Raw genomic sequence first — 11,357 nt, 5'->3', positions numbered from 1 at the left:
CTGTTTTAGTTTTTCCATAAAGGAATTTTCAAATTTTCCACCTCAAATTTTTGTCCCCCCAGACAAAAAAAAAACTAGTGACGCTTTCGGCTGAAGTGATGTTGAACAGTAGTATCTTATGTAATTTTTTCGTTTATTTTAATATACGAATAATAATTATACGAATAATAATTAAATATCATGGGTCTTGAATTTCTTGATACACTTTTGTTCTTCATTCATTTTTTACCTTAGGAAGATTTAGAACTGCTGGTGTAGAACTGCTGGTTGGTCTTCTGTACAATGTTCCATATAAATCACTCTTTCTCCTTCTATTTTAATTTTCTTCTATTTAAAGCATATTTCGAGGCATCCCATGTTTTTTTATCCACTTTGTTGTGATCTTCGTGATGAAATTTTGTATAAAAATAATATGTTAGAAGCAAACCTCGATAACCGATATAATTTTAACAAAAATACGTAAAATTGCGTATGATTTATTATTAATTTGGAACTTGCACGCAATTCATGTGTGTGTAGAAAATTTAAGCAGTCTATGGCAAATATTTTGTGCAAAATAGGTGATATGACTGGCAGAGGTGCCCGGATGGGGGGTCACGAGAGGTCACTCTGACATCCCCAAACTTTCCTTCTTTGACAAAAAAATGTCTGACAGTTCGGGAAATTCAGAGACAACATTCTATTATTTTGTTATTTTTTATATAAGGATGTCTAATTTCTGTTTTCGTTAGATGTTTGTACGTGATGTGCATGCTCGTATTCTGTCATTCGGTAAGATTTAAAGTTTTATTCGGTAAATTGACAAATTTCCCCCCTCCCAAAAATTTTAACTTTGGGCTTCCCTGATGATTATATCTGAGGGCGCAATATATATATATATATATATATATATATATATATATATATATATATATATATATATATATATATATATATATATATATATATATATATATATTGCGCCCTCGAACCTGTGCAACCTCTTTTTTTTCTTTTTCTTTGCGCCCTCGAACCTGTGAGCTCTTTGGAGGACCCAGTCTGCCCCGGAGCAAAGCTATATTTTGAAGAAATTATTGTTCAAATCAAAGATATCGAAAATTATCTGCTTTGACCGGAAAAGGGCCTCGACTCAAGCATTACGCCCCCTCCCCTCTCTTCCAATTGCTTTTTTTCTGCCTAAAAGGCTGGTTGCGATCTATTCTAGTTGAATTTTGCTTCTCCATGCTAGCAGGCCATTTTTTTTCTTCCTTCAATAAGCTGATTTTTTTTTTTCCGCGACGTGCGCCCTTTTCGGCTTGTGCCCCTAGGCCAGGTAGGTTGGCCTATTGGGTAATCCGGACCTGTACCCTGGGAAGGTCACTGTGACCTCCAGTACCTCCCATCTGAGCTTCCCTGAACGCCTCCAAAATCCTCGAAAATCCACAAAACATCCACGAGAAGAACAGCAGGTTTAACAGTGTAAAATCAAACCCAACTTTTTCGTCTTTTTCCTTTTTTTTTTATCCGGAACTAATGCTTAAAAAGACAAATGGGGCTTTTACCAATCATGCCCGGATCGGTAAAGGTTTGAGAGCGTCAAAGGAAGTTGCAAAATTATCTGGAAAAGACGTAGCTAGCTAGCGGAAGGAAGAGGTTGATAGCAATTTCGTCATGAAACATATTGTCAAAAGGTAAGATTTCTTGTTCTTTTGAATCTTTCAAAGGTGAGTCTGTTAACTTCTTGTCCTTTTTTTTTGTTTCGTTTTATTAATACCTCATCATCATAGTTGGCTCGACAGCCCAGGGTGGGCCAAGGCCTTCCTTTGGAGAATCTTCCAAGACGTCCTACTTTTTGCCTGGGTTTTCCAATTTTTAACTTTGAGAATATCGAAGTCAGATTCAACAGAATCCAACCATCTCATTTTTGGTCGTCCCCTTCCTCGAATTGTCACAGGTTTTGCAGCAAAAACTTTTTTTACTGGGTTTTCTTCGTTCATTCGAGAGACATGGGCCGCCCAGTTCATTCTCCTAATTTTTATGCTTTTTATTATGTCAGGTTCGCTAAACAATCTGTAAATTTCAAAATTGAATCGTCGTCTCCAGACACCGTTCTCATTGATGCCTCCAAAAATGCTTCTTAAAACCTTTCTCTCAAAAATTAATATCTTGTGCTCTCCGGATTTAGTCAAAGACCATGTTTCAGAAGCATAACTTAGAACTGGCCTAATAAGAGTCTTATAAACCAAGATCTTTGTTTTTCTTGAAATCAGAGACGATCTGAAGATGGGGCGTAGTCCAAAAAAGGCCTTGTTTGCCAACGTTATTCGGTTCTGTATTTCTGAGATTATGTCATTTTTGTTGTTAACACAGGACCCAAGGTACGTAAAACTGCTAACAATTTCAAATGAATGAGTACCAATTTCTAAACATGTGTTCCTGTCATTTGGCGGAATTTTTTGTACAGGCATATACTTGGTCTTGGAGTCATTTATTTTTAGTCCCATTCGACCAGCAGCTATCTCCAAAGATGAAAAAGCCTCTTTCAAGGCTGGTACAGTCCTAGCAACTATATCAATATCATCAGCATAGGCTAAGATCTGAACTGATTTGTAAAAGATGGTGCCCCTAGTGTTGATATTTGAGTCACGAATAGCTTTTTCCAAAGCAATATTAAAAAGAAGGCAAGACAATGAGTCGCCCTGTCGAACACCATTATTAACATTTAAATCCTCAGAGAGGACACCCTTGAATTTTACCTTGCATTTAGTGTTGTTCATAGTGCACATTACAAGTCTAATTAATTTGCATGGGATCTTGAATTCATACATTGCATCCATTAAATGTTTTCTATCCACACTGTCAAATGCAGACTTAAAGTCTATAAACAAGTGATGAGTGTCAATATTAAACTCAATTGATTTTTCAATAATTTGACGTAGACAGAAAATTTGGTCTACTGTAGATTTTCCACTTCTAAACATACATTGATAACTACCAATTTCTGAATCCACAAATGGTTTTAGTCTCACAAACAGAATATTGGATAAGATTTTATAGCATGTGGTTAGCAGGCTGATGCCTCTATAGTTGGAGCAGACCATTGGGTCTCCTTTCTTGTGAATAGGGCACAAAATACTAATGTTCCAGTCTGATGGTATATATTCAGAGCTCCAAATATCAATTATTAGTTTATGCAGGTGCTCATATAGCTGAGCACATCCATTTTTTAGCAACTCTGCAGAAATAAGATCATGTCCTGGCGATTTATTATTTTTTAGTTTATTTAAAGCAAATTGAATTTCATCTCTATCTGGGAGGGGGATGACTTCGTTATCATTTAAATCTATAGAGTCGCGCCGATGGTCTTCCACTGGTTCCTCCGAGTTTAAAAGGTCACCAAAATGTTCCATCCATCTACAAAGTGTATCCTGTTTGTTAGCCAGGATTTCACCCTGCTTGTCTCGACACAGAGCAGAACTTGGTTTAAAGTCAGAACGACTACGATTAACCTTTCTATAGAATGCTCTGCATTCATTGATGGTTTTGAGATTATCAATGTCCCTGAGGTTTTCCTCTTCAAAAGTTCTTTTCTTCAACTTGTGAAGCCTTTTTTCCTCTTTTCTAGCTCTTTTATATTCATCTGAATTATGTCTGGTATTTCTCTGCAACATTATTTTATATGCTTGATTCTTCTTATTTGTGAGTTCAGCACATTCATCATCATACCAGTCTTTATCCTTCTTGCGTTCAATGTTTCCAACTACAGCTTTAGATGTATGACAAACACTTTCTTTTATTTTTCTCCAGTATTCATCTATGGAGTCGCTATCACTGATTTCCGTTAGATGCTTTTCTAAACATTCAGCATATTCCTTTTTTACTTCAGTGTTCTTAAGTTTCTCACAATCAAACGTTTTTAGGGGCTCAATCCGTTCTTTCTTGGCATTGGAAAGCCTTGCTCTAATCCTGGAAATAATTAAATAGTGATCAGAGTCTATATTTGCACCTCTGTATGTTCTAACGTCAATTAGGTCTGAGCTATGTCTAGCATCAATCAAAACATGGTCTATTTGATTTGAACATGTACCACCTGGTGCTTTCCATGTTTCTTTATGGATTAGTTTATGACAAAATAAGGTACTTCCAGCAATCATCCCATGCTCCACCGCAAAATCAACCAGTCTACATCCATTGTCGTTTGTCAAATCATGAAGGCTATATCTACCAAGAACAGAGCTGTATTCTAATTCCTTTCCAAGTTTAGAATTCATGTCCCCAATAACTATTTTCACATCATGTCTTGGACATCCACTGTAGGCCCTAGACAGATGTTCATAAAATGTTTCCTTTTCTTCATCAGATTTATCTTCTGTAGGGGCATGGCAACACAAAAGGCTGTAGTTAAAAAACTTTCCCCTAATTCTCAACTTACATAGTCTTGGTGAAATTGCTTGAAAATCCATTACGAGGTGTGAAATTCTTTTATTTACAACAAATCCAGTTCCTTCAACATGTTTCCTATCATTGCAACTATAGAAAACTAAGTAGTTTTTACTGTTGAAAGTTCCATTACCTGTCCACCTCATTTCCTGTAAAGCACATATATCAACATTGTACTGATCTAGTTGCTGCAGTAACTTTAAAAGTGCTTTACTTTTGTATAAAGACAAAACATTCCAGCTTCCAATTCTCAAGTCCATTGTCCGTTTTCCAGGTCGTTTTCGTAAAACAGTCCGGTTATTTTCTCCATTGGATTTCGAAACATGAGTTTTTTTTACGAGGTGGGGTTGTCAGCCCCACGCCCAACCCCCAACCTGGAGGACCAGTCCCCTGTACAATCCCCAGGGGCAGGGTGCCCGGCTATCCTCCCAGGCACTGAGCACCTATTTTAGTCGCCTTTTGCGACACGCATAGGCTACGTTGGGACTATTCTTACCCCCCGGTCACCACACGGGGCTTTATTAATACCTATAGTAGAGTAAATCCTTAAATTCGAAAGTACAGTAGAGCCTCGTTTATCCGGACTAACTGGAACCAAAAGCAATCCGGTTAATCGAAAAATCCGGATAATGGGGGTAATAAGCAGAAATTTCTTTAATAAGCAGACATACCTTTTATTACAGCAAAAAAATAAAAATAAAAAGCCTCAATCCCTCATGACTGCTCACCTGTCCCAAGAATTGTTGAAATTCGTCTCATGAGATCGTTGATAACTTTCTAAATTTTTAGGATATAGAACTGGAATTTTTTTTATGAGTTGAGGAATCTAGTTGAGTTTTAGATTATGAAAGTTATAAATTGCTATCTTTTGCGCATGCGCAGTGAAAAATTAATTGCTTTAAATATCCATATTTTATCAAATTTTCAACATTTTAACTTCAAATTTTAGTAGTATGCTGTAAAGTTTTCTGAAAGTTTGGTGAGCTTTGATGGAAAACTTTGCGTTTTATAAGCCAAAAATTTTGAAACAAAATTCGTAGTTTTGGAAAAAAAAATGCTCATACCATCGTGAATATCAATGATACTTTCTCGAAAGTATGTAAAATAATTGTACATAGTAAGCTAACTATGTTTTGAAATTTGAAGCTTATTCTCAGCAATTTATGCTGAATGATGGTCAAAAACATTTTTGTTTTCCTCAATTTGTGACTGATCCCCGAAATGCGAGGGTGATACAACTTTTATTGGAAAATGACAGCTGGATCATACTTCTTATGTGACAAAAGTTATAAAGCAACTGGTCCTTTATTTCCTGAGAAATCCTTTAAAATGTTAATTTTTGAAAGTGTCCAATACTTTTAGTCATATAGTATACATAGGATTGTTTCGAATAAACACTTGATCATATATAGTTCAGCTGTAGTAATGTCGGACAGATGCTTCAAATACGGCATATTGTTTATTAGATGACTATAATTTAATGCATGATCTATTCAGGAGTTTTACATTTAATTAAAATAAAGAATGAATGCTTGGCGAGCTTATAATTCACTACCGAATTTAAAAATATTATTTATGTGAAAATATAACGTTTTTAAACCTCTACAAATTTGATCCAGAAAACCGGAGATCTGAATAAACGACGGCCGGATAAACGAGGTTCTGCTGTACTCCCATTTAAAATTGTTTTATCGGCTTGCTTAGTCCAATGCGTAGCGTTTTAGTGTATATAAAAACGTTCAAACCGTTATTTCGAAAAGTTTGAATTATGTTTCAAAATCGTGTTCATATAGATTTTTCTGTTTCTTTAAATTATGATACAGATAGTGGTAAAAAGAATTCGAAAGCTGGAAAATAAACTTATTTAAAGTGTTAAATTAAGTAGCATATAAAAACATGCAGCGATCCTGAAATATTTTTTTGATATGTATGAGTAGATACAGTCAACAGAAAAAGTATTTGCCGATATTAGAAAATGCATTTTATAAAATCTAATCATGAAACATGTTTTTGTTTGAAAGACAATCTAGAATACAGGGACAACAAGGCAGGCTTCTAGTCAGTTTGGTTGCCCGGTCCCCCTCCCCACAAAACTTATCAAACTTATACTACTGCAATTCTGAACCGGGTCCCCTCAAGGTTCGGATCCCCAGTTTCCGACTAAAAACTGACATGGCCTCTCGTCGGCCCTTCTAAAACAACGTTTCGTTATACGTTGATATAACGGGGAGGGGAGGGAATTAGGAGCGCTTGCACAGGCTGCGCCATTGAAATTTAAAAGAGCATGTATTTTTAAGGGTAATTTCCTCCTTTTTTTGAGGGGGGGGGGCTCTCACTCTTTGGGAAATCTTCGTGGTACTTGATGGGGGGAGGGGTACTTCCAACACTCTTGAGGAGAGAGTATCTATAATAATAATATAAAGCTGAAGAATTTGTTTGTTTGTTTGAACGCGCTAATCTCAGGAACTACTGGTTCGAATTGAAAAATTCTTTTTGTGTTGAATAGTCCATTTATTGAGGAAGGCTATAGGGTTTTTTTTTTTTTAAATAGATTGACCAAAACAATTGCAAATTAAATGCATAATTAATTTTTCTGTTCGATGAATTCCTAATAGATGGTGAGGTAAGTTAACTGATGTAGAGGGTGCTGACCGACAGTCTTGATAGCTGCGAAGAACCATGCCGCGCGACTACCGAAGTGATTTTTGAATGCGTTTTTTTTTTCTTTTTTTTTCGATATTCAAGTACATAATTTGCTTTTAGAGGATTTTTCTATTGGGTTTTGTTTTCATTATTTTTTCAACGTTAGTTTTTGTTCTTATAGTTGAAGATAGTTACTTATCTAAGTAAATAATTTGATTTGTAGTATTATTCAATTGTCACTGTTCTTTATAAGATGTTTATAATAGTATTGTTTCTTTGGCGCAACATTAAATTGCAGAAAAAACCCCGCTCACTAGCTAAAGGGCAGAGTTACGGTATCGTGGTTGCTTGGTGCGTTAAACGATGAACTATACAGTTGAAGGATTCTTTTGAGTTTTAAAGCTACTGTCAACATTTTTATGTATTTTAGCGAATAGTTTTTAAAATCCAAAGAGACTTTAATAAGTTCTTTGAAAAGGTGTGTAAGCAGTTTATTTGAAGAAAAATAATTATTTCACATCAGAAGGGGAGAGGAGGAGGCGTGAATTTTTTTTATTCAATGGACTTCCTCTAATTTCTTAGCACAGGCTTCGTCGTGTGGGTACTGTTAATAAGATATAAAAGTGATTTAGTCTTTTTATACGTCGTATTTACATAGGCGTGCAAAGAATTATGGATTTGGGTGCAACACTGAGCCGATTGCTAATCTTTTTTCCCACGTTTTTTTCAAATTTCAATAGGAGATAAACCATGAACAGTGCAGATGAACCTTCTTTCCACCAATGGCAGTTCCATCACGACTCATATTGCTGACCATCGCCATTTTTCAAATTGCCTTGGAATATAATGCAATATGTAGTTCTACGAATATGACTGATCAAAAAAGCAGGTCAGTTGGAAATAGATTGGGAACCAAATTCACTTCTAGCGCACATACGGCAAAAACTTACAACAGGAATTCCAACAGAGGATACGAAGAAAATGGTTGGCCAACTTCAGAAAATAGAATGTACTCCAATTTGTTCGTATTTCAAGCAAGCAACGATGAAAAATTACAAAAATATTTAAAGAAGCATGGATTTTCAATCATCAAAAAAGTAAGCCAAATATGTGTGTATTCTTCCACTTTTTTAAAAGTAATATTTTTATTTTACACTCACTAATTACGCTAGTAACTATAAAGATCTTCAAATGAAGTTGAGCTTTTTTTTAAGACAAGCAAGTTCATCTGTATTCAGTGCCGGATCTACGATCTTTCCGAACCGGGGCAAAAACATGAAACTGCCGCTCTTACCCAACTTCCTAACAAGTTTTAATACCTTTTTTCAACTACAAAAAAAAAAAAAAAAAAAAAACTCAGAAATAGGGTGAATCTGCCGCCCCTCAGAAGTAGTTGACCAGGGCAAGGTCCCCAGTTTGCTCCCCTGTAGATTCCCCACTGTCCAGTGGCGTACATATCACTCCTGCAAACCCCGCCCAAGAGGCATAACGGCACACGCTCTGAAAAATTAATGCTATAATTAAAAATTAAAAAAAAAAAATAATAATTTGAATTTTGTCATCTTGAATTCAAATTATGTTTTTTGCAATCACGAGTGTGTGTTTGTATGTGTGTGTGGGGGGGGGGGTATGTGTATGTGTGTAGGCATGTGTGTTTGTGTCTGTGTGCAGTCATGAGTGTGTGGATAGTTGTGTGTATGAGTGTTTGTGTGCGTGGGGGCGGGGTATGTGTATGTGTGTGTAAGCATATGTGTTTGTGTCTGTGTGCAGGCATGAATGTGTGGGCAGTTGTGTGTATTTGTGTGTATGTGTAGGTGTCTGTATGCATGCGTGTGTGCATGTGTTTGTGTGTGTATGAGTTTGTGTATGTGTGTAGGGGTACATGTGTGTATGGTGGTGTTTGTGTATGTGTGTGTATGTGTTTGTGTGTGTGTTGGTGCGTGTATGTATGCGTGTGTGTGTAGGTTATGGACGCAACCTGGAGACGGTTTTCGCTAGAGGAGCAGCATCGTGAGGCCGGCCGACGCGACGGGTGGTGCTGGCAGAGGGTGGCGCCGCGTCGGTGGGAAAAATGATAGCACGCCAAAAACAGTCAAATGAAAGCAATAAGCAATCGTGATTGCTCAAAAAAAAAAAAAAAAAAAATCTGGGGACGGGGGAGGCGCACCGAAGTCTATGCACGCTACTGGCACTGTCTACTTTAAATATTGAACTACTAGAAAGTCGCCCGTCAAGGTATGACGGGCGAAAATTGCTTCTACATTTGAACGAAGCCATTGCCTGTTTGGTGATATTTTGATAGCTGAAATTGTAACCCTAACTCCAGTGGATTTACCCTAAACTCCGGTAGGTAGCGTTCATTGTTGACCATTCTCTCGTTTCTTCATTCCCCTGAAATGACACAGTCTTACCAGTAAAACAGTTAAGTGACCGGATCCAGTTCAGCCTTGTCACACTAAAGCCTTTCCCTGCATATTAAACATTGCCAAAACATATTATCAAACTGTCATGCCGTGACGCGAGTTTCATTGTTGAATCTCGCGGGTTACTCGATCATTGGCTATTATTTATATGAAGATTGTTTTGAGATTCTGCATTCCGGACATAATTTCTAACGAGAGACGTACTATAGTCTTTAGAACTTGTTCTAATGCGTAAATAGTGTGAATTCCATCCAAAATGTGAAAAATCACGTAAAAATTGAAAAGAAGGGCAGGAGCTGACATGCTTATTAAGCTCTGACTGAATTACCTGGATCATGTTTTCTTGCAGTGGAAAGTATTGCATTCGTAATAATTTTCGGATTTGGACGGAGTTACATGTTTTAAATGGCGCCAGGGGTGTTTGTGATCCGAAATTTCCGACATTTCCGAAAATATTGAGTTGCCGTTTCCAAAAACGTTGGTCTGGCTACATTCTAAAACTGAATAATTATATTAAAAGAGGAAAACAAAAAAAAAACTTGTAAAAAGTTTTTTTTTAAAATGATTTCAATGATTTTTGTATGCATATTTGAAGAGTTTTTATGGGGGAAGTCGGAGGGGGATCGAGCTTCCGAAAACTTTCACACTGTCTTCAGAAAATTTTACATGAGTCTCTTTTCAACCTGTGACGCTGAATCGATTTTGGCCAGTTAAAAAAAAATAATAATAATTATCTGTCTGTGTGAGTGAGCGTACATTTTTTTTGTAGGCACTGTGTGTAACTTCAAACGTAACGCATGGGATGGAACGAAATTTGGTACACACATGTAGGGGAATGTGGGGCAAAATAAAATAATTTAGATGACTGAACTTCTTCAAAATGAACAAATTGGAAATTTGTTTTGAAAATTACATTACATGTATTTTATTCAAGAACTTGTGTTGAAACATTGTTTTACTTTTGGTAGTAAAATTGTGCCCTCAAAAAAAAAAAAAAAAAGTGGAAAAATGTCTTTTTTTTTCATGGGGCAAAGTGAAAAATGAAACATTTTCTATTCTATTGTGAAAAATATGCTTGAACAAACTAATGAGCACATAAAAGGGTAACTGAAAAAAGAAAAAATAATGAAAGAATAAACTAATAAATAAATAAATTAATTAATTATTACATGAGAGAAAATAAATGAGTAAAATAGTGAATGAATAAGAAAATAAGTGAATGAATGAATTGATAAGTGAATTATTAAATGAAGGAATGTAAATGAATTAGTTAATAAATGAATACGTTAAGGATTTAGTAAATGATTGAATGAATAAACGAAATGAACTATTTCACTTTGCCCCGCATGTACTTGACTAATTGTGAAAAGTCTTAAAATTACAAATAAGCTAAATATTTACTAAATAAATACTGTACCGAATATTAGAAGGTCTCAATTAATATTTAAACTGTTAAGAACAAGAACTTTATCATTTGATAATGTCAAAATAATTTTTGATTTAGAACAAAATACTACGATTTGAGTATCAATTTTTGAAAATTGCTTGTATTATCATATGCTTTGATTTTCAGAGGTAACTTCATCTTGACTGGAATAGACTACATATGTTACTAAATAGTTAAAATATTACTAGGTAAGTGGTGCTAAAAGCGGAGTAAATACTTCACCATTTCACTTTGCCCCACATTCCCCAACTATGTGCTCTACCATAAAGTGGAGCTGGTTATTTTTTTTTTGGAGTCAATCACCTCAAAAGGGTAGCACGATAGAACGTTTTCCCCGTTAAACAGGATTTATATGTCTAAATAACAAGCATTCAATCAAAAATTAGTATACAGCTGAACCTTAGTGGGGTTAGATGTTGATTCTT

At 35.8% G+C, this 11,357-nt stretch overlaps 1 protein-coding gene across 1 annotated transcript; it reads right to left on the bottom strand.

Annotated features, from left to right (window-relative positions):
* Positions 1-1,593: 1,593 nt before the first annotated feature.
* Positions 1,594-4,442, bottom strand: LOC129232156 (craniofacial development protein 2-like). Its single transcript, XM_054866396.1, has 2 exons — positions 3,431-4,442; positions 1,594-1,616 (listed from the first exon to the last, which is right to left on the bottom strand). Exons 1-2 carry the CDS (start codon positions 4,440-4,442, stop codon positions 1,594-1,596), a joined length of 1,035 nt encoding a protein of 344 aa, XP_054722371.1.
* Positions 4,443-11,357: the final 6,915 nt, after the last annotated feature.

This window comes from Uloborus diversus, unplaced genomic scaffold, assembly GCF_026930045.1.
Source record: "Uloborus diversus isolate 005 unplaced genomic scaffold, Udiv.v.3.1 scaffold_11, whole genome shotgun sequence".
NCBI lineage: Eukaryota > Metazoa > Arthropoda > Arachnida > Araneae > Uloboridae > Uloborus > Uloborus diversus.
This window is presented reverse-complemented; position numbering and strand designations above follow the sequence as displayed.

Coding starts and splice junctions, on each gene's coding strand:
- LOC129232156 (XM_054866396.1), bottom strand. CDS start 4,442: ATGGATTTTCAAGCAATTTCACCAAGACTATGTAAGTTGAGAATTAGG. Junction 1,617..3,430: donor TCTGTGTCGAGACAAGCAGG/GTGAAATCCTGG, acceptor TCCTTCCGCTAG/CTAGCTACGTCTTTTCCAGA.